Genomic DNA, 27570 nt, shown 5'->3' on the forward strand with positions numbered 1-27570 from the left:
CTCATTTTTTATGAGTAGTAATTGTTTGTTTAGCGCAAGCTAACTGCTAGTAGTTTTTGTTTTGTGCTAACAGACATGGATGATCAGCTTTTGATTAGTTAGGTTGAGCAAACTGACAGGGTACATTTGGGCTAACAAGCGTGTGCGCTTGTGGACCTATATGGGCTTTTTATTTTTATGCGTCATTTCGTCTACTTGTCGGACTGTTACCACCGCCGTCTCTTATGGACTCTCTGTCTTAACTGCTCCATTTGCGGCCCTCTGTCTTTATTTTCTCTCGCCAGAACTCCTTCCTTCGCCCTAGGGCAGACGCCGCGGCACCGTCACCAACGATCGCTTCTAACCCTAACCAACCGGCCGTCGGGCGGTGGTATTTGTCAGAAGCAGGAGACGCCGTGTTTTGTTCTGCCTCGTGCGGCAGAAGTCGTCTTCATCCTCGCCGTTGGATCTGCAAGGGGATCTCGCCTATTCTTCAGGTATGTTTTCTTAAGGTTTTCGGCGTGGGAGGGAGTGGTTGGGTGTGTTTGTATTAGTATCAATTCTCCTGAATTCACCTTGGTACTATGGCTGCGGGGCAATTTGATTCTTGTTTTGATCAATTTCCATTTTTCGATTTATGTGTCATGTCTTCAGTCTTAAGTTTCTATCTAAGTTGGGGTCGTTTTCTGTATGCATGTACAGGCGGCGGGGATTGTGAGGTGTTTGTTTTCCTCGAGCTGAGTTCGATTGGAAGGGGTGCTGGTTGTGCTGGTTAGTCAACATATATCAGTTAATTGCACATAACTTCAGAAATGGAAGCAGTTAACTGCTTTCTTTGTTTTAATTTTGTGTCTGTATGTTCATCACGAATTTTTCTTGTTAACTTTTCCTATCCATGTCTAAATATGCGTGTAGGAGTTTATGCTGCTACTGTAGCTTTGGCCAAGGTGTCACTAATTAATCGCGAAGGCAGTGATGGGGATGCAGGTGAGGGGGTGGTATGGTTGATACCAAGGCAAATGCCAGTGGAATAAATGAGTCATTCAAAGTCGATGGTGTCACCTGTGCTTCTCATATCGGTGCTGACAGTGTTGAAGGTTTTTTGTTGGAATTTGTTCAGATTCATTTAGTTTCCCTCATTTTTTTAGTTGCTATTTTGAGTTGTTGTATTTTTTTATCTAATTGTTTTTCCGGGTGCATTTTTTGCTCTTGAACTTGCAGGTATTTCATCGTCAGATGTTAACAATTTGATCATGCATTCTTGCCATGACATCAATGTCGAGCATGTTGCACCCAATTCCCCACTGTTGTGCAACATGGGTGTGCCTCCCAATGTTGAACCATGTATAGCTTCCGGTGGAGACAATATTTCATGCAGACCGACTCCAGCATGGTGTGATACGCAATCGCAGTCAGTCATGGGCAATGAGATTGTTACACAGGATTATATGGTCTCACGGCAGTTAAGGAATGAGGAGATAAGGCAGGCAGAGAAGTGGAATTTGTTCAGAGAAAGTTGATGCTCATGAGAGGAAGAAGCGGTTGAGGCTCCCCAAAGTTGTAGTTGATTCCTCAAATGTCACAAGCAATTCTCATGTTCCTGCAAACATGGGTTCGGTGAGTGAAGGCGGCCCTACAGTATCTTCTAGCCAAGGGAAGCGCAGGGTAGTTGTTGCAAAGATTAAGCATGGACTTCGTGGCACCCATCCCACCAGTGGTGTAGCTAGTAAAATTGTTGATCCATCTCCGCGTCGGAGTCCACACATTGCCAGTGGTCCAGTGGTTGATCGTGTCTATCCGAGTGTTAAGCTTGACGGAAAGCATGTTTCTTTTGAGGGCTCAGAGGCTGGAGGTGGTTGTAGAGGACCTTCTGTTGATGGCATTGGGCTCGACTGGAATAATGTATATGTTCTAATCTATGTTTGTTTGTTCTTTTTTCCTTTTTTTGGTAAAATAACTGAGCTGTTGTCTGCATGCTAACTGCCTTCTTTTTTGCTTGTTTTTCCATTGGTAGGTTGTTCCTAGGAAGCGTCGGCCCAAGGTTGTTGGGAGTGGACCAAACAAGAAGGCGGCAAAGTCCACGGCGTCAAATGTTGGTGCTTGTGATAGGATCAATGTAACTATTCGATGTTCTTTGGGAGAGGTTTCTGAGGCAGTTGCTCTACTTGACACACGACATAAAGATATTGTTCGTAAGGCTGGTTTTGGCTGTGTATTTGACTGGGTTCTGAAGGGCAATGTGTCGCGCCTTCTGATGTGTCACTTGATGAAGAATATTGACACGGCCACGATGCGCATTGACTATGGCCCTAATAAAGTTCTTGTAGTCAACAGAGAAACCGTGCATTAGTGTTTTGGGTTCTCGATGGGTGATGACACAGCTCCCAGGCCAGTTGATAGTGGCCATGACGAGTCAATGGCTAGATTTAAGGCGGAGTTGGGTTTCAACAAAGCTTCTGTGGTTGACACAGAAGACCTGAGGACTGTGTTGAAGCATCTTGTAGTCGATGAGTCAAAGGACGTGCTTGCTATAAAGGTTTTCTTTGCTATCCTTTTCTCAAAGATGATATGCCCAGGTCCTGCTGTCTGTGTAGGCAGGGAGGCGGCAATGCTAGATGGTATTGTTTTTGAAGATATGGCAACGATGGATTTTTGCCAGTTAGTAGTGGATGAGATAAAGCGTGCAACTATGAGATGGCAAGATCCAAATATCATTGAAGCAGGTCCAGAAGGTTGTGGAGTAGTGCTAGTCCTTATGTATCTTGATTGTTGCCTACTGAAGGGCGAGTCTGTGATGCATGTGCAGATTCCGCGTGCAAATTTCCTAACAGAGAAGGTGTTGAATTCAATTTTCTTGAAAGAAATTATAAAGAATGGTGGGAAATTTCTGGATGGCTATGTTTTCGGAAAACTTGGGGTGAGTTTTTTCAACTTATATGTGTTCTTTTCTATTTTTAGTAATTGTCTTTTTAGTAAGTTTTCTTACGTGTATAAAGTTTACCTAACTTCACCTATTATGTGGAGCTAACTGCTATCTCTCGAAATGTTTTTCGGTCGAACTTAACATTATTTTAACCCTTTTGTTTAAATTATTTATGTTCATAACTGCTTTGTTTTTAGTTTTTTACAGATAGTTAACTGGCTTAAGCCTTGTTCTTAACTTCAGCTAACATTATGTTCATTTTCTTAATCCAAAGTACTCACCGGTTTTTTGTTTTTTGTTTTTTACATGTGCTCAGTGGAAATCCCGTAACCAGATTGCATAGTGCCAGCAAGTTTCCCCTGGGCAAAGTCGTGATCGCGACTTTCATGATGCTCATGTCCATATCTGCGCTCCGAAACAACACGCACAGAATGAAGATGTAGCCTTTAAAGTACAAAAATCTAGTAACACCACGGATGATGATGGTGTATTTGAGAAGATTGATGATTTTTTATGGAAGGTGAATGAGTTGGCTGATGAAGTTCCCACGACGTCTGATCGTCTGAGCTGCATTGCTGGCATTTTTCCTGAAGGCCATGGACCAAGAGAAGAATCAATGAAGGAGGCTACAAAGCGTGATGTTGCTATCATTGGTAGTCTCCGGAGTGCGACATCACACATTCGCACTACTTTTAACCATTTGAAGAAGAAACAAGATGCGATATGGAAAGGCTTTAAAAATGATGCTCGTATTATTGTGAGTCAGATTAGCAAGCAGAATAATGATGTGTCTGCCCCCGTACGTGACAATGATTGTACTGGTCAACGGGGTGAGGAGGAGAGGTGATCTTTTCCTTTTTTTTCTCTCTTCGATCTTTTACGCATGGTGATTAACTGTCTCGTACGAGATAGCTAACTGCTGACCTTATTGTGAGTCAGATTAGCAAGCAGAAGAATGACGCGTTTGCCCCCGTGCGTGATGATGATTATACTGGTCAACGGGGTGAGGAGGTGAGGTGATCTTTTCCTTTTTTCTCTCTTCAATCTTTTACGCATGGTGATTAACTGTCTCGTACGAGATAGCTAACTGCTGACCTTATTGTGAGTCAGATTAGCAAGCAGAAGAATGACGCGTCTGCCCCCGTGCGTGATGATGATTATACTGGTCAACGGGGTGAGGAGGTGGGGTGATCTTTTCCTTTTTTTCCTCTCTTCGATCTTGTACGCATGGTGATTAACTGTCTCGTACGAGATAGCTAACTGCTAACCTTATCCCCCCTCAACATCATACGTGCATGTTTTTTTAGGTTGTTGTTGATGCGTAGATGACAATGAAGATGATAAGCAAGAGCCCCCTGCTGAATCTCCTCCGCATGATTTTAGTGATGACTACGCCATTTATCATGATTGTTTTGGTGGTGATTCTGATGGGGGTTGCAATGGTGTTGATGACAATGTTGATTATACCGAGGGAGTTTTTGCACCAGACACAGCCTATAGCCGAAGGTGATTGTGAAAAATCTAATGAGCCAGAGCTTGGGCAGCAATTCCATGCTGGTAGTGTTGACATTTCTGAAGGGAAGCAAGTTGGGTTTGATTGTCAAGGTGGCATGTCAGTTACGATTGAAGGTGGTTTAGAAGTAAAAGATCGCGCTTCAGATGATTCAAGCCGTTTTGTCGCTGACAATGTTGATTGTGGTTCAGGTTTGCTTGATGCTAGACAGGCACCTGAAGGTGCTTGTGCGGGTGTATTTGTCATGGATGGCCTTGGTGATGATGTCAATCATGCAGCAAGTTTTGAAGGAAAACAAGTGCTGAAGGATACAGCTATGCCTAAAAGCATTGGAGCCGGAGGTGATGTATTTTATATTCCGGTGTGCGAAGTCCCTGTTGTTGACGGAGCACGTGCATCGAACAAGGACGCGAAGTCAGCTGTTGTTGTTGCGTTAAACATCAAGCATCGTCGTTTTGAGCTGCTTGACTCTTGGCATCTCCCTGGTAGTGAGAGTGGCATAAGGGTCATAAACAGGATGGCGAAGAACATCAAGCAGCTTTGGAGGAATGGCTCGTCTGATTGCAAGAAGAAGAAGTTGGATCCGTCAAACATTGACGATTTCTGTTTGCACCATGCCGTTGTGCCCCAACAAGAAAACCCGTAATACATCTTTTTGCTTCTTCTTTTACGCGTAGCTTGTGTTATTTCTATTTTTAAATATAACTGACGATTAGAATTATCGTTTTTACTCTTTTTTTTGTTTTTTCTTGTCTCTTTAACTTTTGTGGAATCTGCTCAAGCGAGATTAAACCTAACTGCCATAATAGTGTTGATTATATGCTCATTTTTTCCATGTCTGTAAATTAGGTCTATGTGAACTAACTGGGCAAGTGTTATTAGCTAACTGAAATATCTTAGACAATGCTTTTATCAACTATTTTCTTTCATGTATCTTTTCAAGCCAACTGTCACATAACATATTCATATGGCTGGTAACTACACAGCTGGACTGAACTAACTTGCAAATCATGACTTTTTTTTCATGTGTGCATGCTGATAATAGTTTAATAATTTTTTGATACAGCACCGACTGCGGTTTTTTCATGAATGAACTGCTGGAGACATATGATGGTGAGAGTTATGCTGCATTTTCTCAAAAAGATATATATATGGTCAGGGTTCAAACCTTGTACAGGTGGATTACTTGTGGGGTTTTCGACATTAATATTCGTGAGGTGCTTGGTTATTCTGGAGGTATTGCTTTTTCTTTTTTGTTTGCTTTTTTGTTGGTTTGCATTTTAGTTTTATTTTTTTGGTCGTCCTATTTTATTCTCAGCACAAGGCCCCTTTCTATATTTTTGTCCACGCGCTCAAGTATCTTCCCCGTGTGCCCTTCTTTTTGTGGTTTTTGTGTTGCAGATCTAGGGCTAGACGAGCCTAAATTTAGTTTATTCGAGAGCCAATGTGAGACGCTAGAAATTCAGGTAATATCGGATGATGAAATATTGAAGTCAGTCCAAGCTGTTAAAGTAAAGAAAGGCGGCGTGGAGTCAAAATCAAAGGGGGTGGCTTGTGCTGTCTCGAAGGTTGTGGATCGTGGTGTGGAGAGTGATGATGATTCTTTTATGCCTCCGGCGCCTAAAAAGTGTTTGCGGCCCATAGCTGCTAGTCCTATCAAAGTGGCAGTGAAATCGCCTCTTGTTCTGAGTGATGATGGTGATTTTGTTTTGCATGGTGAGAGAATAGTGTTCACCAGGAGCAAATCAGTGGAGGAGCCATTGGTAGTGTCTAATAAAAGGCCAGTTTCTCTGTCAACTAGGCTAAGAATGCCTGTGCATGCACTCAAGCCGTTCAAGTTTCCATTCGTGGCTGTTGCAAAACAAATTTTGGGCCTAATACTTAGCAAGGAGTTTCTTGACAAATATGCAGAGTGAGTCCAAGTTTTTCTTTCAAAATTCTTTTTTCATTTTTGTTTTGGTGCTACTTCATGGATCTTTTTTCCTTTTTGTTTTTGTCCCCATAGGGTCCCTCTGTTTTAGTGCACTCCTCCAACTGGCGATGATTTTATAGTTAATGCTAAATATCTGGTTACCTGTTTTGGTCCCGCTGGCTGCATCGATACTGAGTTGATGGATCTTGTGATCAACTATTGGAAGGGAAGCCCTGAGTGCAACCATGTGTATAAATCTGGAGATAGGGTGTTGCTCAGCCCATATGTGATAAATGTACGATGATTTATTATGAATCAATCTTTTTGTTTTTTCTATGTTCATTTGTCGGCTTAGCCGGCGCACCGCGCCTTGCCCGCTCACCGATCATTGTAAATTCTCATCATGTGTTTGTTATCTTTGCTAGTATCTTCTGGAGATTGATCCGTACCATCGGCCAGTTGATGAAGATGGGCAGGAGGTCCCGGGGCCGCCCTTCAATGTTAAACTTGCTGCTCAGAAGTTCAAGTTATACATTAAAGAGAACCTGCTCGCTGCAAACCTGGTTAGTGCATGCCATTTTTGTTGCCAATTTTACCTTTTTTGTAGTGTGGTCATGTAAACTGCTGAGACAATTGTAGCTAACTTGCTAGGCTATTTTGTCGTCTAATTTGCATGTTGGCAGATCATGCTCCCATATTGGAATCTGAATCATTTCACACTATATACTATGAACAAGTATCGTGAGTCCCTGGATATCCATCACTCATGGAGATACACTGGGCGTAACCTTTCAAGGAACAGATTCCATGGAGAACGTGTTGAAATCGTATGTGGTCTTTTTTCCACTTTTTTCCTTTTTTACGTTCCACGTGCGTGTTGTTCTTTAAAGTATTTGCAAGTCTCAAATTTTTCTGTTTCGCACAGATGTCCATGATGTCGTTGTTGATGAAGGAGGTGTATGGCGAAGCTGGATACAACTCTTCAAGGCAGCCCCATTGGGAACATCTGGCAGATAGATGTAGCTATGCAAAAATGCCAGAGCAAGGGGTTAACGAATGTGGCTTTTACATGTTAAAAGCTGCTTATCTGTATGATGGCACCAAGCTAGTAGAGGAAGTGAAGAAGCGCGATGTAATTTTTGCTGGATCATTTCTTTTTTTCAATTAACTATTTTTCATGTTTTTGTCTTGATTTCCATTTCTTATTATCAGATATAGTAAAATGCTAACTGACACAACAATCTTGTTTTTATGCAGCCACATTCTGCCTACTGGAAGGCCGAGTGCCTTTTTTATGTTCTTTTTCACCCTAGTAATGAGGTTCGGCGCAACCAGTGGCCGCGGGAGATGGCTGACATTGCTAAGTTGTTACAAGCGTAGTCGCGGTATAGCAGTGCAAGTAGATGAATATGTGGATGTGTTTTTATGAAAGTTTTGTCAGTTTTTTGTATTTTGTAGCAAGCATGTTAACTGCATCATTATGCACATGCAAGTATTTGCTCCGATGTGTAGTTTACATTCGTGCATCAAGTTAGCTGCTATTGAGGATGCTGTTAACTGTACTATTTTCAAGAAGGTAACTTCATGTCGTGGAGGAAGTTAACTGCACTTCAGAGGGCATTTTTATTCGATTTCTACTAAATGTTTTCGGTGCAAGTTAACTGCTAGTCGAGAGGAAGTCTTTTTGTAGGTGGCCCAAATTTTTTGTAGTTGTCAAGATAACCATTTTTCTATTTGTAGGAAGAGGATAACAGACGTAGTTATAGCATGCTAACTGCAAGACTATCGTATAGTCAAGTGCAATTGTTTATGTGACAGAAAAGCCAATCACATAGTGGAGCTAACTGCACTACCTAAAGATGGCAACTTCCTGTAAAGGATGAAGTTAACTGCATTGTTTCAACTGGTACCTTTCGTTTTATTTTTATAACTTGGCACACGAGTGCGTGAAGTTAACTGCCACATAGGAAGCTAACGGTTGTAGTTACAACATTCTAACTGCAATATTTGTTATATAGCCAAAACATATTTGTGTAGGAGGGAAACTGTAATATAACTTCTCTATCTCAAGATGTTAACTTCACGCAGTGGAGTAACAAAAAAAGTAATCACATATTTTTAAGCTAACTGCGTTTTGTAAAGGTGCTAACTTCCTGTAAAGGAGGAACTTAACTGTATTGTTTTTCAAAAGGTAACTTATTTTTATTTTTATTTTTAAGCAATTAGATGCACGAATGAGTGAAGTTAACTGCTATAGAGGAAGCTAACGGACGTAGTTACAGCATTCTAACTGCTTGATTTATTTTTATAGCCAAACATTAGTATGGTGAAGTAAACTTGCCTATCATGGAGGTAGTTAACTGCACCGTCTGAAGATGGTAACTTCATGTCGTGGAGTGAAGTTAACTGCCACATAGGAAGCTAACGAATGTAGTTACAACATTCTAACTGCAATATTTGTTATATAGCCAAAACGTAATTGAGTAGGAGGGAAACTGCAATATAACTTCTCTGTCTAAAGATGTTAAGTTCACGCAGTGGAGTAACAAAAAAACCACATATTTTGAAGCTAACTGCGTTTTGTAAGGTGCTAACTTCCTATAAAGGACGAACTTAATTGTACTGTTTTTCAAATGGTAACTTCTTTTTTCATTTTTGCTAAGCAATTAGGTGCACGAATCAGTGAAGTTAACTACTATAGAGGAAGCTAACGGACGTAGTTACAGCATTCCAACTGTGTGATTTGTTTATATAGCCAAACGTTAGTACGGTGAAGTAAACTTGCCTATCATGGAGGTAGTTAACTGCACTGTCTGAAGATGGTAACTTCATGTCTTGGAGTGAAGTTAACTGCATTTTTTCCTTATACTAAATGCTTCTTAGCAACTAAACTACTAGTCAGGAGGACTACCAGTTAACTGCACTGACTGCATGAAGTTAACTGCATTATTTTACGGGAGATAGCTGAACCCTTTTTTATGATTAGTTTTATGCATGCTAACTGTAGTAATGCACCCAAGTTTTTAAGGGTATTTTCAAGGAATTTATTGTCTTGAGGATCTTTACATGCTAACCGCAGCAACACACTCATGCTAACTGGACCTTTTAGAAAAACATGCTGAGAAAGGAGAGGGGAGGGGGAGGTAATTGCATAATTCTAAAAGTGCAACAGAGTGGACTAGTTTTTACATGCAAAAAATGACATGTTTTTTACAAGTGCTATATATATATGTTTCACATGTGTTTCTATATATTTTCTTTTTTCAATTTTTGAGCCTGCTGCTCTGTCTGGTTGGCACCTGATCTCCTTTTGCCCCTGCAAGCTTCCGAGACGTTGTAATGTGATTTCTATTACTTGCCCCGTCCTGTCCCTGATGAACCATCTGCTCTGTCATTTCCAGAATCTCATTGCCTATTCTGACCACGTCGCACGTACGAGTGTTATGCCCTTCGACCTTGTTACATTTTTTGCATCTTTTCTTGAAGATCTTGCCTTTCCCAACATCTTTGTTTGTGCGCATCCTCTTTGGTGAAGGCTCTGCGTATTCGTCACTATCACTTGTTTCATCACCGTTGTCACTCATATTTTCGCTGTCGTTGATAGCTTCCTCCTTCATAGTTGCTTTCGACAACAGTTTCTTGATAGTTGCGGCGACCTTGGAATTGTCCATAGGCCCATACGTTTTCTCATGTGCTTGTAGTAGATTTTGCTCTAGTTTCCTTTTCACGCAAGTTCTTTTGTTGTGGCCACTAATCATATTGCAGTTGCTGCAAAGTCTGCTCCCTAGTGGCATGCCATCTTTTCCAATAACTGGCTCTGGCCTAGCAGGTTTTGAACTGCTTTTCTCCCTGATTTCAGCTGGCTTTTGTTCTTGTTTCATGGCTGAACTTAGTTTGTTTCTACTCTTTGTTTTGCACACTGGGGGTGGGTGTATTTTATTGCAATCATCATCCATACTTGACTTCTCAATTGCTGGATCTTTTTGTTCAGCCATATCAGGGGCAACTTCATTTTCATCTACAAATGATTATTTGCATCCCGTTGACTCCATGTCATCGCCGTTCAATGCATCCGGCTCTGGTTGCACCTGTTTCAGGCATGTCATCAGCCTGTTGTAAGCTGCATCTGTCTTTACCCCCTTCTGCATAGTCTTCAGTGTCTCGTTCAGCAGCATTGTGCGGCGGTATTGAATTAGTGTACCATCCGCAGTTGTATTTCTGTAGTCTCTATGGTTGAATGTTGAGTCACTGTTTGCATCCCTTGTGTACCGTTGCAGTATATATCGATCTGGTATTATAGCTACTCGGAGGTGTTCCAGCAGCGCAATTATGTGATGGCAGAATAGTCCTGACAGAATTGACATCATTTTTATTTTGTCAGTTTGATCTTTTCTTTTTATTTGCCCAGGAAGAAGATATGCATGATTATTAGTTCTTTTTTCTTACCTGTGTGATCAAAGAGTTTGCACTCGCATTCGTATTCGCCATTTGTTTCATCAGCAACCACCTGAAATTCGTGCCTTGACCATGCGAATTTTTTCTCCTGGTTGTAGTGGTGTACGTAGTACTTCGTTGGATGCTCATTAGACTGTTTGATTCGGAAGGCGCCGCTTTAAAATAGTCTTTCGCGGAATAAGTTGTAGACCGCGCATGTGTACACGTCCATCAGCTGTTTCTCAAAAAGGTACCTAGTGAGAGGGTTCCTGACACCCTGTAACATGGTACAAGCATTGTCGTTTTTTGCTACTTATAAACGGCAGAGTTATGAATTAACTGTCAGAGTTATGAAAGATAACTGTTGCAAGGTTTTATAATGTATGAGTTGCTCTTACCGTTGAAGCTATTGTCTCGGCAACCTCAAGCTGGTGCCTCTTCTGTATGCATTCATTGACCTGTCTGGCAAATATGTGAAGCACTTGTGTTTCTTTCACGAAACCTTTTTTCAGGATATGATTCATGCTTTCGCTTCTCTGTGTTGATGTCATTCTGGCACAGAGTATCTCCTTCCAGTATGCAGATATCCATGTTGTTCTCTCTTCCCATAGGCCCAGCAGGATGGTGTCATTCTGTAAGTTGTATTTGTCCATGAGGTCGTGCCATGCCACTTCAAACTCTACTGGCATGAGTGGATGGTTAAGGACTGCTGTGAGGTCTTCCTTAAATGTGTCATGTTCTGAGTATAATTTTGACAAATGATCTTTTATTTTCTTCATAATGTGCCATCGGCAGAGGCAGTGATGAGTTCTGAGGAAGACCTTAGGTATAGCTGCTTTCATGGCAGGGCATTGATCTGCAAAACAATGTTTTTTGTCATTTCTTTGGTTGTTTTTGTTATTAAAAAAAGTAGTATGCATAATAAAGGATTAAGTGTTAGGGCTTGGAGGCATTGGAGTCAATACGTGTTAGTATGCAAGTCGGGTCTTTTCGCATGCACCGTTTAAAAGCATTAAAAATCCATTCGAATGAGTCGCTACTCTCATTGCTCACCAAGGCAACTCCAAAAATTGTAGATTGAAGATGATTATTCACACCAACGAAAACCCCCAAAGGCATGTGATACTTGTTTGTTTTCTATGTGGTGTCAAACGTGATGTAGTCACCGAAATCTGCGTATGCAGCCTGGCAGCTAGCATTGGACTAGAATATATTTCTGATAATTTTCTTACCATCGTCATCAGTTCCAACATCTACATAAAAGAAGAAATTACCATTCTCATTCTTCATCTCCTCAAAGAATGCAAACAATTTCTCCATGTCATCTTGTGAATCAGTCCTCGCAAATTCTGCTTTGCTGCAAAAATGGTCGAATGTGTTAGCTTTCTTCCCACGAGACAAGTGCACCATGATTATATAGATAACTGCAAAAAAGTGAACACAACAACATAAGTGATACTTACATGTTAAGCACGTCCTTGTATGTAAAAGGAAATTTGTCGCGCCCACCAGATAACCAAGAAAAGGACACCCATGATATTCACATGCTTAACATTTGTCTTATGCAGGTCTTTTATGTATTCTTTCACTGTTGGATCTATCGTCTTGTGTGAATGCAGAAACACAAGCGCGGACGGGCTGTTGAGGAGCTTGTGGTTGTGTTCAATCACAATCTCTTTGACAACACAAGTCTCGTCGTCTCTTTCTTTCAAGAGCATCATTGTCTTGCAATCAGTTCTTTTTGCTACTTTGTTGCGCTGACGATCTGCATCGTGAACAGAGGATTTGTATTTGCCAGAGTGTACGCAATATAAGTAGTGTTTCTTCTTATTTCTCTGTCCTTTCCTTATGCTGAACCCAGCATGTTTGGCGTAGTCATTAAAAAATTGAATGCATCGTCATATGAATTGAATTCCTGTCCTAGCACTGGAATTAGTTGAGCAGGAATGTCTGGGCTCTGAAAAAATGCAAATAAGGACCATAAGTGATTTTTTTGCTTTCATATCTGCAACTTTTGTATATAAAAAAGTGAAAAAATAAAGATGTCTGATCACTCACGTGCGTGTATGATCTGACATCTGCTGGTGTTTGCAAGTGTCCATGCTGTATTGGACACGGTGGTGTGACGATAGGCACATGGAGTAGTGGATCTCGCGGTGGTAGCAGTCTTGATGAGGTCGGTCTGTTGCTGCGTTTCCTCACGGGATGTTGGCTCCATAATGGCTTCTTGGGGAAACCGTTTTGAGCAGAACCTTTGTTGCTGAAGTTGATTTGCCGAAAGAAAATTGCGGATGCCCAGTTTTGGTGTTGGCAATGTCTTCATCTTTCGTTGGCGGAACACCATGCGACAACGAGTGTTCTGCTTGCACACGTGCTGCAGCTTGCACATGATCTCGTGTTTTTTGGTTTGAGAAGATAGACAGGCTCCTAGTCTTGATCTAAGGTTTGTTGATCAACAAATTTAGTCCAGCTTTCAATGTAGCCAGTGTTCGTGCCATTATTAGCTCCATTTTCTACCTGCGTTAACAAACATTTTTTCTTGTTATCATTAAAATACTAGTTAATTAACAAACAGTTATCTGTATACAAGTAGCGACCAAAATGTGAAACTGAAAATATGTTACTTTAATGGCATGGGGAGAGGTAAACTGACTTGTTAACAAGGGGAGAGGTAAACTGACTTGTTAACAAGGGGAGAGGTAAACTTTAATCGTTTTTGTCTTTTTACCTCACTCGTCTCTATGATTGGTTCCAGCATGCTTGTGTGGTGTCGTCGTTTATGCATAGGTCCATGTTGCGGTACACTGCTCTCATCACCAATTGTTGATGGTGGTGGGTATCTTGTAGTTTGTCATACCTCTGGCTTCAAGATGTACACTTGCTCATTCTTTTCCGGGTAATGTTGGGTGTCAATCTGAACAGTCCAGCAGGTAATCTCATCACCTTCTGTGTTACCATTATTTCCTAGTTCTAGGCTTTCTTCCATAGTTGATTTGTTTATCTGTAAGCGCATAACATAAAAACATATAGTTAACTGTCGGCAGACCGAATGCTAACTGATCATGGACAAACAGTACATTAACATCCAACTTTTTGTTTAGATACCACACAATGAGGGGAACAATTAACTGTTGGCACACTGCAAAGGATGTGCAAAAAAGTTTTATCCCAGTCTTCAATTTTTGTTTGATAGCACGGGCAAACAGGGGGGAAACAGTTAACTGCATTAATCAGTGCTGGTATGTAGAAGATCATTTTCGGTAGTTACAAAGCAAATCATAGTGGGAATCATTGCGCAGTTAAGCACAGAGAATATAGCAGTTATGTAAAGGGAGTATAACAGTTATGTTCATAGTTGATCCAACTGGTCGAGTCATTTAGCAGTTACGCACAGAGAAGATAGCAGTTATGTAAAGGGAGTGTAGCAGTTATGTTCATAGTTGAAGCAAAAAGTACCTGAGCTGAATTAGATAGAGGAGGTCGCCGTCGTCCAGCAGCTCCACATTGCGTGTGAAAAGCGCCGAGCACGTTCATCTGCGCCAGAGTTAGCTTCCGCTTGTTCCCGGGAGCTTCAGAACGGATGACTGAGAAGTTTTTGAAGCGAGAGAGTTGGGTTGCTAGCGGAATCGTACCAAATCGATATGTTGAGTTCGTCGGCTTCATCCTCGACGAGGGGCCAACAGCCTTCTCAATTGATTCCATCCAGGGGCCAAACTTGTGCGCCGCTGCAGCCGTGCACTCCCTCGATCCGGCTGCGCTGTCGGTCGCTCGCGCGAGGCGGGGAGAAGCTACAGTTAACCAGGGCGAAACTGGCCGCCGCTACCGCCACGCACCCCCTCGCGCCGCTACCGCCGCGGCTTGCTTGCGCGAGGCGAGGAGAAGCTACAGGTTAATCGAGGCGAAGCCGCCACCTCCGTCGCCCGCTCCCTAGCTCTGGCTGCCGCCGTCGCTCGCTCGCGGGCGCCGTCTACTAGCTGTAGCTACCAGTGGTCGGTCGGGTGGTTGGTGGATCGAGATCGGTCAACGATTTTGATTTGTGGCTTCCTAATACGGGGGGTTCCTAGATAAGCTTATTTAGGAACTCTAGAGGGGGCTTCCTAAATAGTCCCACCATATATATATAACTACACGTGGGTGTTAGCAAGATCATTTGTGTGTCGCTATGTGAGTTTTCATTCATTATCCGAGAAATGGGAAAAAACTTTAAACAGTTCGGCCACAGGGTGCGGCAAGAGGCGTAGGCCTTATTGGTATTTTAATTACAGGGAATGCATATAGCTAGAAATAACGAAAATCGTTGTGTCACCGTGGCGTGCTCTCACGATCGCATGGAAAAAAATTGGTAAAGTTTGGCACAAGTTTTGGTGCTCGCACCTTCCATACCGGAGCATCTCACAAGAAGGATCATAGTTTTCAAAAGGAGACGCGGCACTTCGGACTCCAAATCGTCGGTGACTACATCGTTCTGCCTCGAAAAAAATCATGATAAACAATTACGGATATACCCTTGGTTTGATTTTCTGGCCCATTTTCAAGGTCTCGTCTGCTATATTTAAGTCATTTTTTGCACTTACCTTGCATTTAGTGCATATAAAGTCAAAACCCTACTACAACAACATGTGGGTGTTAGTTAGACTAGCCACAATGCGCAGTAACTTAGACTAGAAAAATGCATATGTTACTAGTCTATGTTACTAACTCTATAGTGGAGAGTAATATATGTGTGGTGTCATCCAGTCAAAAAAAATATGTGGTATCATGCAACACTTCATTTATTAGGTTGTAGACTCATCTTGTCTTGGTATGTGTGATGTTACAATAACTAGCTATGTTACCACATGCCCCTATTTCCTCATTAATTACTCTCCACATCATCTGTTTTGCCTAGAGATGTGTGATGTTACCACCTATGTTACTCCCACTGTGGGTAGTCTTAGGCTGATTGTAATGGGGAGTATCATATACTAGTATCATGCGTATTATACTACATCAGTAATGCATGGTATCATATGTTGGTATCATATAGGACTACATTTATTGCCATGCATGACACAAAGTAGCACATCATTTAATATGATACGTTATCATGATATGAACTCAAGCATATATTTCTTGATTTAATTCTATGTCACCTCATCAACATTGCTTAGTTGGCATGCATGATATGCCTATGATACTCCCACTACGACCAGCCTTAGCAAAGAAGGCGTGCAAATCATTTGTGTGTCGCTTTGCGAGTTTTCATCCGTTTGTCCGAGAAGCGGGGAGAAATTTCAAACATTTCGACCGTGAGGTACGGCCACCGGCGTAGGCCTAGTCAGTATTTTAATTACAGGAAATTCAGATGGAGTCCGGACATCATCAAAATCGTTGTGTGCCCGTGGCGTGCTCTCACGACCCCATGGAAAAAGTTTGGTAAATTTTGGCACAAGTTTTGATGATCTCTCCTTGTAATCGGAGCATCTCACAAGAAGGGTCATGGTTTCCAAAAGGAGACGTGTCAATTCAAACTCCAGTGGCCAGTGACTTCATCGTTTGGCCTCATAAAAATTTCCATGGTACGCTATCACCATTATACCACGGGTTTGATTTTTTTACGCATTTCAGGTATCGTTAGCTATATTTAAGACATTTTTTGAATTTAACATGCATTTTGTGCATATAAATAAAATTACAACCGGAACTGCATTGGATGTCGAAAGGGATGATGATTGTCGTTCGATCTAGGAGCATCCAGCGATGTAGACGTGCGATCCGTGGGGTTTGGGTTCTGGCCAATCAGAACGCACAACTCAGATTGTGCACGCGGTTTGGTCGGCACACGACTTCCATGACCGGACTGTATGCTATTTGCAAACCAGATTGCATATCTACTGTTCATACATACTGGAGTGAGATCAATTGAGTGTGCTACCTCTATGGTATAATAATATAATTAACAGTTCATATTCATTGCCTGAGCTGACAGCATATCAAGGTCAACATATTAATGGTTCTTACATCAACAGAAAACCGAGCATAACTCACAAATTCAGTACACGTGACAGTTCTAAATTGAACGATTAAGTTGTAGGGTAGGCATAAAATTAAACTAGTCTGACAGCTTAATTCCCATGTATATGGGGGAACTGGGATCATTACGCTGACCCCAAATGAACTTGGGTTTTCTGATGATTTTATGCTTCTCTGTTAGAGGGGTGCGTGATCCCTTGGCTGGCAACTCAGGAAATTCATTGTATTCGTCCTCATCAGCAACATCGTCGATACTTAGTACCCTCCTCTTCCCATGCATCACCACATGGCAGTTCTTATGCAAGGGGTCTTCCGCATAGAAAATCTGGGTGGCATCGCTGGCAAGAATGAACGGGTCCACGTGATATGCCATCGTTGTCCTGTTAACACAGGTCTTCTTGTAATCATCACCATCTACCTTACTAAGAGGGATCCATGTGCACATGAATAATGCCACCTTAACTTTCACATAGTTAAGCTCCCAAATCTCTTTGATGGTTCCATAGTATACCCGTTTATCAGCTTCATTTACGGTCATGCATTCTATTCGAACAGAGTTGTTCTGATATGAGGTAGTGTAGAATGCGTAGCCATTTAGGTCATATGCTTATTACGTTAACACCGTAGGTAATGGCTTTTGTGCCAGCCACATAGCAATGTCATCGATGGATCCTTGTGCCAAACGATTCTTCAGCCATTCAGCATAGTTCTTAGTATGCTCCTTCATCTCTACATCTGATGGATACACCATTGGTAAGAAGCTTTGGCGTATCTCCACCAAGTATTCTTCGACATAAGCGTTGAGAACTGGCCTGTTAAGCAGTACCGTCAAATGGGCTTTCTCTGCCAATTCTCTGGGTGCAGCCTTTTGCATGCCAGCAAGGACTGGCTTACCTTTCAGCCTTCCCTCGTGGCGAGAGAGGGGCAAACTTATAGGTCTTTGTTTCATGTATTCGGTGCAAAACTCAACCACCTCCTCTGCGGTATAACCTTGTAGGATGCTTGCCTCTGGATGGTTTCGGTTCCGACAATAGCGCTTCAATATTCCCATGAATCGCTCGAAGGGATACATGTTGCGAAGAAACACATGACCACAATACTTTATCTCGTCGATAAGGTGCACAGTGAGATGGACCATGACATCAAAGAATGACAGTGGGAAAAACATCTCTAGGTTGGACAATATTCTTGCAATATCCTCTTGCATATGATCCAACTCTTCAGGATCTAAAACTTTCTGCCATAGTTGGTTGAAGAAATCACAGAGCTCAATGAGTGTGTTTCTTATATCTTTGTCCATCATATTTCTGATGGCCACTGGGAGGATTTGTGTCAACATTACGTGGCAATCATGTGACTTCATGTGTCCCAACTTCATTTTACCTAAGCTCACATCCACGATACTTCTGATGTTTGCAGAGTAGGAAGAGGGTGTCTTAACTCACAACAAATAGGTGAAGAACCCTATTGCTTATTTTTTACTGAAACTGTAACTCTGGCGAGCGTTGATGAATTTGTTATCATCTTATGATCCACTCTTGCGTTTTGATTGATCAGCAAGCATATCGGTCGAGCCGTGCACCATCACCAACCTTTGTTTTACCTTTAATCTTGAGCAGAGTACCAAGGATGCTTTTGTGCATGACATCGATGTAGTTACGTACACATAGAATCTCCTAGTAAGGTAATTTCCAGAACACCGATTTCTTCTTAAACACTTGACCGTTGGGTGTCTGTTTCACTGTCAAAGCGTGCTTCTTGCCAAGCACAACATTAATTTGTTTAGCCATGTTGTGGACCACCTCCCCAGCATAGGGTCCTGGGCCCACATCTACCTCTTCCATACCATCAGATTCAGCTTTCATATTTCGGTATGGGTGATTTCTCCGTAAGAACCTACAATGACGCAAATACACGGTTTTGCGTGAGTTGGGAAGAAATCTGGTAGTTGTCCTATCCATGCATGTGACACACCCTACATCTCCCTTTGTTTTCTGCCCCAATGTGTTGCCTAATGCCGGCATATCTTGAATGGTGTGCAGCAGCATCACATGTAGATCGAAAATCTCCTTTTTGTAAGCATCATAACATTTTACAATAGACACATCTATCCACACTGTCAGCAGTTCTTGTACTAGTAGCCAAAAGTAAATGTCGATGTCATTTCTAGGTTGCTTTGGGCCTTGGATAATCATTGAAATCATAATGTATTTTTTTTATTCATACACAACCAAGGAGCTAGCTTATAACCGGCCATGTGTTGTGATTGGTGCTCATATCGCGAAAAGGATTCATCCCATTAGTACACTCCCCGAGCCTTAATACTTCTAGGATCCTTGGCAAAGTCTTCAAACTTGTTGTCGATTAATTCCCGTGCCTCATATATTTATCTGTAGTTCGCTCATCATGATGCCACCGCAACCTCTTTGCCTCTCTAGGGTTTGCAAACAAACGCCTCAACCTTGGAATTAAAGGCAATTACCAAACAACCTTGAACGGGATTCCTGTCTTGATCTCGTCGTCCAATTTGTACTTGTCCTGTGCTCTCCTGCGCTTGTATCATGCATGCTTGCATGTGGGACATGCAGGCAAATCTTTGTACTCACCACGGTGCAATATACAATCTTTCACACAAGCGTGTATTTTCCGTACTTCAAGTTCCAATGGGCAAACAATTTTCTTCGCTTTGTTCGTGCTTTCGGGGTGCACATTATCTTCCGAAAGAATTTTTTTGAAAAGACCTAACATCTCTGTGAAGCCCTTGTTTGATAGACCGTTTGCAGGATTAAATCTCAAAAGCGCCAAGGTGGCACTCAACTTGGAATATTTCTTTTTGCATCCTGGATACAATTCTTTCTTGGAGTCTGCATCAATGGTTGGCAGATCCTTGTACTCAATCATTTTCTGGGCCCTTGAAATCTGCAATCATAGCAGAAAAATCTGGCATATCAAGATCGTCATCGTCCGTGTCGCCGTCTTGGTTTTCCAGTGGGCGTTTCGGCTTTCCGGTGTTCCATTGGTAGCTTGACGCCTCTACCCCAATGTTAGATTCAACATCCATGTGACACTGACCGGGGTTTGGCATCTCGCAGCCCTGGGTATATTCATCCATGACCTTCTCTTCACTGTGTCTGGTCCAACGTGTATATCCATCAATGAATCCCCGAGAGAGTAAGTGCCACTGGACACCTACAACTTCACGTGACTCTGTATTGGCACAATGAGTACATGGACACAGGATGTAATCCGCAAAACCAATTCTCCTCTTTGTACTTTCAGCCAAATTCATGAACACCGTCACACCACTGATAAAATCTGTGTTTTTCATATTCTTCATCCATTCAGATCGTTCCATCTGCACCACACGAATGGTAATTAAAAAACAACAACATTAATACACAGATTAACTGATGCCCAAAGATGCGTGCATAAATCACAAGGTTTTATTCTCATAATTACCAAGGGTGCTCCATATTGTTATCCAGACGTGCAACGACAAAAATTAATGGCCAGTCAATTTACACGCAGAGTACTACATCACTACCCTTAGGAATTGAATACCTTAATTAAGCCACTCACGAAAAGGATACCTTAATTAATTAGCCACGCGGGACGCCGAGGCAGCAGGGTTGAGGAGCATAGCTTAGTGCGGTTGCCTCCTGAAGTTTGACCTCCACTATCCCGCCATTGATCGCGATTGATGCGCTCCAATCACGTCGCCGCCGACCTTAATGATTGAGCTCCTCCTATCTCCTGCCGTAGACCGATGACTGACCTCCTATGGTACCGCCACCACCCACCGACCGAGGATTGACCTCTTCTCCGGTAGCCGATGCCTAGGCTGCCTCCGCCATCTCTATCGGTAGAGCGGCAGTTTTATTTTTTGATGGATATCTGCAGAGCGGCTGTTTACACGGTATCACTGTAACTCAATTATATGTGCAGGGTAGTGTTGGGGGACGTAGTAATTTCAAAAAAAATCCTACGCACACGCAAGATCATGGTGATGCATAGCAATGAGAGGGGAGAGTGTTGTCCATGTACCCTCATAGACCGTAAGCGGAAGCGTTATGACAATGCGGTTGATGTAGTCGTACGTCTTCACGATCGACCGATCCTAGTACCGAAAGTATGGCACCTCCGCGATCTGCACACGTTCGGCTCGGTGACGTCCCACGAACTCACGATCCAGCAGAGTGTCGAGGGAGAGCTTCGTTAGCACGACGGCGTGATGACGGTGATGATGATGCTACCGGAACAAGGCTTCGCCTAAGCACCACTATGATATGACCGAGGTGGATTATGGTGGAGGGGGGCACCGCACACGGCTAAGAGATCAATGATCAACTTGTGTGTCTATGGGGTGCCCCCCTCCCCATATATAAAGAAGTGGAGGAGGGGGAGGGCCGGCCCTCAACTATGGCGCGCCCTGGGGAGTCCTACTCCCACCGAGAGTAGGATTCCCCCCTTTCCATGTAGTAGGAGTAGGAGAGTAGGAAAGGGAAGAGAGAAGAGAAGAGAAGGAGGGGGCGCTGCCCCTCCCCCCTAGTCCAATTCGGACTAGGCCTTGGGGGGCGCGTGGCCTGCCCTAGGCAGCCCCTCCCTCTCTCCCCTAAAGCCCATTAGGGCCCATATCTGCATATGCTAGGCTCGTCAAGTTTAACCCGAGTATTCTATGTGTGCAAAACTGGCTTGCACCCGTTGTATGTGAACGTAGAGCTTATCACACACGATCGGCTTCTTTGCTGCGGGCGCCAGCCTATCCAAGAGATGCGGACGTCAAGCCTCGGAAGCAGAACAAGAAATAAAGACAAGAATCAAGCGCTTACGGGTCGTCGCCAGTAAGCTCAAGCGGCCTCCAGCCAAATTTGAAGCCTGAAAGCCGGCTGGAAGGGTCAACCTCGGGAAGCTTGGAAGCGGAAGGCGCGTCTGCGGTCCGCCTCGGGGCCGTGGCAGACCCGCGGGAGATCAGCCCGGTCCTGTCCTTCTTAAGGATCGGGGGCAAGCTCCCGCCGTCCTGCTCGTCATCATCCTCGTCGTCATTGCTCGGACAGAGGCGGGGAACGCGGGACCTACGCCAGGGGAGGGGAACCCTCGACTCTCCGTCAGTCGCCTCGAAGTCAGGCCCTTTTTCCCGCTCCCCTCCTTCCTCCTCTTCGCTGGAGTCGTCGGAGGACACGTCCACCGATTCCCCGGGAGTTTCCATGGGCACGGGCCCGTCCCCGTTGAAGACGGGCATGGACTCCACTACCTGCTCCCAGTCGTCTCGGAGGAACAAGGGCGTAGGAGCGCCCTCCAACCTCGCCACATCGCCCCCGACCAGAGATTGGAGGACCCCAGCCAGATCTTCGTTGGCCAAGGCCACGGGGCTCGGATGGGGCCTCCACATCGGAAGTGAGTACTGCCGAAGCGGAGCCAGCTGGCGCTCCAGGAATTCCCTCAGCAGCGACGCGCCGGTCAGCTTCGCCGCCGCCATGTTGGCCGGCCTCAGATCCGCGTCCATCTTCTCCAACACTAGCTTCGCGCGGGGGTCCGCGAGCTCCGCTCGACCCCAATCGCTGGAGCTCGTGGGTTACTCCATGGGCAAGATCAGCCGAGGGTGTATGCGCCTAGCATCTTCCAAGACCCACTTGCTCCTGAAGCCCTCAATCCTTTTCCCGGGGTTCGAAATGGCAATGGCACCACCGTACGCGATGAGGCTCGCGCACGCGGAAGCAGGACCGTGAGAGGTCCGGAGGTAGAAGTAGTGGCGCAGCAAGGCCACCGAGGGCTGCACCCCTACGTGAGCCTCGCAGTAATAGGCGAATATTGCCAGGAGAAGGACGGAGTTGGGGTGGAGATGCAGAGCCTGTAGCTTATAATGGCGGAGGACAGAGAAGAAGAACTCGGAGAAGGGAGGTACCAGGCCAGCGGCAATGGCGCTTACAAAGAACGGATAGAAGGTGCTCCCTTGGCCCTCAGGGGTGGCGGAGCCGGCCTTGAACACCTTCCCCCCGTCGATGCCCTGCGCCGCCGCCATCCGGCGCAACCGGGCGAGGCTCGCCTCCGACACGTTCGGCGAGTCCAGGGCAGACGAGTACCAAGCTCCGGCCGGGGACTGACGAGGCGCCATGGCTTCCTAGGTCACGCGGTCGGAGTAGATCTGGAAATGTTGGAGGAAGGAAGGAGAGGCGCAAGAAAGGGGATCTGAGAAGCAACCGAAGAAAGCAAAAAAAGCAAAGCCCAGGAAGATGTCGCTCCCTTATCAACTCGCGCGGTTGCTGAGGCGCCCACGTCCAGTCAACCGCCACGCGGCGCCCAAGGCCGCAGGCTGTTAGGGCCCGCGGTGCTTCGCTCTTGCCCTTTCGCCTCCCTGCACGGCCAAGTCCGGGCGCGCCTTGGGCCCGGGGGCTACTGTCGGCGTTCTGGGAACGGGGGTCCCCAAACTTGCCTGCCTGCGGCCTGCGGCGTGGCTCAAAAGGGGGCCCAGCGCGGCCCATCTTCATCAACACAGACCCAAGACCCTCGCGAGGGGCCAAGCCTCGTGGGGCGGACGACACGGAGCTTCCTCAGGCACGGCCTCATCAGGCTGGCTCGCGAGGAGGCGGAGAGATCAAGGCGGGGTACCTCACGAGGTGCCCGTGACGCAAGCCATGACGACCAAAGGCGCCAGGCGGGCGCCATCCGCGCAGTGTCCTCCTTTCCTCTTTGGTGCAAAGGGAGCAAGCGCAGGCGAGAGCATCAAGCAAAGGTACCCGTTTCGGTGCATTGAGACCAAGACCAGTCCAACGGCAGGGAGGAAGTCATTATGGAGCCCAAGCCAGCATCACCACCAGAGCCTTTGGCAGGCGAGGACCAACTTTAGTCGGGATAAGTGTACCAGATGTTCCCCTTGAAAATGGCCAATTGTTGGCGCCCTTCCCGCTCAATATTTGGGAAGAGGCCCAGGGCCTTTGCCTATAAATAGGACTAGCCACCCCCAGGGTAGGGGAGATCTAGAATCGGCCAACCCAGAAACAAGCTGGGATCGGATCGAGTAGCATCACACACAAAGAGAGAGAGAGAAGGGTGATTGAACTCCTCCTAGCAGTTCATCCCTCCAGCCAAGAACAGACCCTCGCGAGGTTGTTCTTCCTTGTATTGCTCATCATCATCGGCCCAAGAGGCAATCCACCACACCACACACTGGAGTAGGGTATTACACCACAACGGTGGCCCGAACCATTATAAACCCTGTGTCTCTTGTGCTGTTCTTTCCATAGCTTAGATCTTAGCGAGGCGGAGGGGTGCAGGTAGGTAGAAGGAGAAATCTCCGCGTGCACCCCAGTGTTCGAACCTCAAGGGTCTGCCGGAACCCGAAATCCAACAAGTTAGACGTCCTCTAGTTTGTTGTTGCAAGTTTTACGTGGCTGCTATGGGCTGAGCCAGAACCGTTCTTACCTACGCATCAAAAACCACAACGTGGTATAGTGATTGCTTTTGATCTTCAGAAAGAACCCTGTTCATTGAATCCAATTCAACTAAAGTTGGAGAAACTGACTCCCACCAGCCACCTGTGTGTGAAGCACATCGGTAGAACCAGTCTCGCGTAAGCGTACGCGTAATGTCGGTCTAGCCGCTTCATCCAACAATACCGCTGAATCAAGAATCAACTAGTGACGGCAAGCAATATGTATATACCCACGCCCACAACTCCTTTGTGTTGTACTCGTGCATATAACATCTACGCATAAACCTGGCTCGGATGCCACTGTTGGGGAACGTAGCAATTTCAAAAAAATTCCTACACACACGCAAGATCATGGTGATGCATAGCAACGAGAAGGGAGAGTGTTGTCCACGTACCCTCGTAGACCGTAAGCGGAAGCGTTATGACAATGCGGTTGATGTAGTCATACATCTTCACGATGGACCGATCCTAGTACCGAAAGTATGGCACCTCCGCGATCTGCACACGTTCGGCTCGGTGACGTCCCACGAACTCACGATCCAGCAGAGTGTCGAGGGAGAGCTTCGTTAGCACGACGGCGTGATGACGGTGATGATGATGCTACCGGAACAAGGCTTCGCCTAAGCACCACTATGATATGACCGAGGTGGATTATGGTGGAGGGGGGCACCGCACACGGCTAAGAGATCAATGATCAACTTGTGTGTCTATGGGGTGCCCCCCTCCCCATATATAAAGAAGTGGAGGAGGGGGAGGGCCGGCCCTCAACTATGGCGCGCCCTGGGGAGTCCTACTCCCACCGGGAGTAGGATTCCCCCCTTTCCATGTAGTAGGAGTAGGAGAGTAGGAAAGGGAAGAGAGAAGAGAAGAGAAGGAGGGGGAGCCGCCCCTCCCCCTAGTCCAATTCGGACTAGGCCTTGGGGGGCGCGCAGCCTGCCCTAGGCAGCCCCTCCCTCTCTCCCCTAAAGCCCATTAGGGCCCATATACTCCCCGGGGGGTTCCGGTAACCCCCCCGGTACTCCGGTTAATGTCCGAACTCACTCGGAACCATTCCGATGTCCAAACATAGTCATCCAATTTATCAATCTTTATGTCTCGACCATTTTGAGACTCCTCGTCATGCCCGTGATCACATCCGGGACTCCGAACAACCTTCAGTTCATCAAAACACATAAACTCATAGTACTGGTCATCACCGAACGTTAAGCGTGCGAACCCTACGGGTTCGAGAACTATGTATACATGACCGAGACATGTCTCCGGTGAATAACCAATAGCGGAACCTGGATGTTCATATTGGCTCCCACATATTCTACGAAGATCTTTATCGGTCAAACCGCATAACGATATACGTTGTTCCCTTTGTCATCGGTATGTTACTTGCCCGAGATTCGATCGTCGGTATCTCAATACCTAGTTCAATCTCGTTACTGGCAAGTCTCTTTACTCGTTCCGTAATGCATCATCCCGCAACTAACTCATTAGTCACATTGCTTGCAAGGCTTATAGTGATGTGCATTACCGAGAGGGCCCAGAGATACCTCTCCGATAGACGGAGTGACAAATCCTAATCTCGATCTATGCCAACTCAACAAACACCATTGGAGACACATGTAGAGCATCTTTATAATCACCCAGTTACGTTGTGACGTTTGATAGCACACAAGGTGTTCCTCCGGTATTCGGGAGTTGCATATTCTCATAGTCAGAGGAACATGTATAAGTCATGAACAAAGCAGTAGCAATAAAAACTGAACGATCATTATGCTAAGCTAATGGATGGGTCTTGTCCATCACATCATTCTCTAATGATGTGATCCAGTTCATCAAATGACAACACATGTCCATGGCTAGGAAACTTAACCATCTTTGATTAACGAGCTAGTCAAGTAGATGCATATAAGGGACACTCAGTTTGTCTATGTATTCACACATGTACTAAGTTTCCGTTAATACAATTCTATCATGAATAATAAACATTTATCATGATATAAGGAAATATAAATAACAAATTTATTATTGCCTCTAGGGCATATTTCCTTCAGGTAGTACATCACATACGGTTATGTCACGGCAACCGTGTCTCACATATGTTGTCTTGTCACACGGTTTGGTGCAGAAATCATGTGTGAAGTTGTAATACCTAACACAAACGACGTGTATAAACAGTGTGCCGTATACAACATATAGTGCCATAAGTAGTTCCCGACCGTTAGCTTATCCCCACAGTTTCCCCATTTCCCCCAAATACCTAGAGCCTCCAAATTCCCTCGCGTGGTGCTGACATTGGGGGAATGCGGACGAGTGGTGCTGATGGTTTCGGTGCGGCTGCTCCTGCTCGTATCGCTGCTCTCGGCAGCGCCGCCATGACGGCAGTCACCGCCGAGCACTTGGCTAAGGTCATCAGAAGGCAGGTGTACTACGGATCCAAATCGTCCTGTCAGGTTCCAATCTATCCCGATCTTTTTTAGCATGTCCAAAGTAGCTCCTTGTTGAATCTATCCTGAATGAACCCCCCGGAAAGCGACCTGCCGCCGGATCCGGAGCATGACTCCAGACTCCCGCAACATGAGTTCGACTCTGAGTTTTGCGCTGCCAAGAAGTACCAAAAGCTAAGTTGTGTGCGCGGGCACACCCCACTCGACGTGTATGCACAGAGGGATTCGACATTGGCAGGCGGTTTCTCAGTTGCCCCTTAGAGATTAGTGTTAAGTTCATCATTTTACTTGAGTTAATGCCACCGCTCATCTTGAATACTTTTTAACATTGGCAGGGATATGAGGCTTGTGCCATTGTTAACTGGCTGGATGAAGAATGGCATGGCAGGGCTCGGAGTGTTATCACCAAGCTCGCAGAAGATAACGTAAAGCTGAAGAAGAAACTGGCTAATCTGGAATGTACAATCAGTACGATGAGGTAAGAAAGAATAAATCACAGGCAACAATGAAAGCAAGAGACAAGAAGGAACTAGCATGTGTAGTTGTGGTTATCGCATTAGCCATGTTCTATGCGTTGTTTGCAATGATGATTAGGGGTTTTGTTTGATAGTATTGCTAAAGCACATCTAGGTGTGCTCTAAGTAATGCACATCTAGGTCCTATGCCATTGATATTACGCGAAGATTCATGCAGATAGTTTCCTTTGTATTTTTTACTTTTCCTTTGTAGTTTGATTATTAATGGCTTCATCAATAAGAAGAGCTCAATGTATTGCTTGCCAACTATCCTAATCCGTTCGTACCGGTACTGGTGCATAATCCCAAAACTCGTTCCTTGTTTTTGTCCCAAAAAAAAATCAGCCAATAGGAGTCTTGCGGCTAGTATGCATTCAATGACTTCAGACTACTTAGCATAACATGCATGCAATGT

The 27570-nt window shown here is 44.9% G+C and overlaps 2 protein-coding genes and 1 pseudogene across 4 annotated transcripts; all 3 read left to right on the plus strand.

Annotated features, from left to right (window-relative positions):
- The first annotated feature begins 264 nt into the window (after positions 1–264).
- On the plus strand, positions 265–4303 carry LOC147964671 (uncharacterized; annotated as a pseudogene). The gene is made up of 9 exons (XR_015609246.1): positions 265–476; positions 682–750; positions 895–1076; positions 1201–1881; positions 1994–2896; positions 3246–3745; positions 3842–3913; positions 4013–4084; positions 4210–4303. The product of XR_015609246.1 is annotated as an uncharacterized LOC147964671 (transcript).
- Positions 4239–6524, plus strand: LOC147964672 (uncharacterized). 2 transcript variants are annotated; one of them, XM_087527357.1, is made up of 5 exons: positions 4239–4531; positions 4607–5057; positions 5482–5651; positions 5817–6327; positions 6421–6524. In XM_087527357.1, the coding sequence occupies exons 1-5, from the start codon at positions 4240–4242 to the stop codon at positions 6434–6436; spliced, it is 1440 nt and encodes a 479-aa protein (XP_087383483.1). In that variant the 5' UTR covers position 4239; the 3' UTR covers positions 6437–6524. The 2 variants fall into 2 exon arrangements, with proteins under 2 accessions (XP_087383483.1, XP_087383482.1); XM_087527356.1 differs by having other exon boundaries at positions 4239–5057.
- LOC147964673 (uncharacterized) lies at positions 6499–7984 on the plus strand. The gene is made up of 5 exons (XM_087527358.1): positions 6499–6622; positions 6753–6890; positions 7011–7154; positions 7253–7459; positions 7585–7984. The coding sequence occupies exons 1-5, from the start codon at positions 6527–6529 to the stop codon at positions 7705–7707; spliced, it is 708 nt and encodes a 235-aa protein (XP_087383484.1). The 5' UTR covers positions 6499–6526; the 3' UTR covers positions 7708–7984.
- Positions 7985–27570: the final 19586 nt, after the last annotated feature.

The sequence above is a fragment of the Triticum urartu genome, chromosome 6A (assembly GCF_056163025.1).
Source record: "Triticum urartu cultivar PI428250 chromosome 6A, HENAU_Tu73, whole genome shotgun sequence".
In the NCBI taxonomy this organism is placed as follows: Eukaryota; Viridiplantae; Streptophyta; class Magnoliopsida; order Poales; family Poaceae; genus Triticum; species Triticum urartu.

Excerpts from the sequence above, each read along its gene's own strand:
- LOC147964672 (XM_087527356.1), top strand. The coding sequence starts at position 4,240 with ATGATAAGCAAGAGCCCCCTGCTGAATCTCCTCCGCATGATTTTAGTG. Across the intron at positions 5,058-5,481 it reads GTGCCCCAACAAGAAAACCC|CACCGACTGCGGTTTTTTCA; the intron begins GTAATACATCTT and ends TTTTTGATACAG. Across the intron at positions 5,652-5,816 it reads GGTGCTTGGTTATTCTGGAG|ATCTAGGGCTAGACGAGCCT; the intron begins GTATTGCTTTTT and ends TTTGTGTTGCAG.
- LOC147964673 (XM_087527358.1), top strand. The coding sequence starts at position 6,527 with ATGGATCTTGTGATCAACTATTGGAAGGGAAGCCCTGAGTGCAACCAT. Across the intron at positions 6,891-7,010 it reads ACCTGCTCGCTGCAAACCTG|ATCATGCTCCCATATTGGAA; the intron begins GTTAGTGCATGC and ends GCATGTTGGCAG. Across the intron at positions 7,460-7,584 it reads AGGAAGTGAAGAAGCGCGAT|CCACATTCTGCCTACTGGAA; the intron begins GTAATTTTTGCT and ends GTTTTTATGCAG.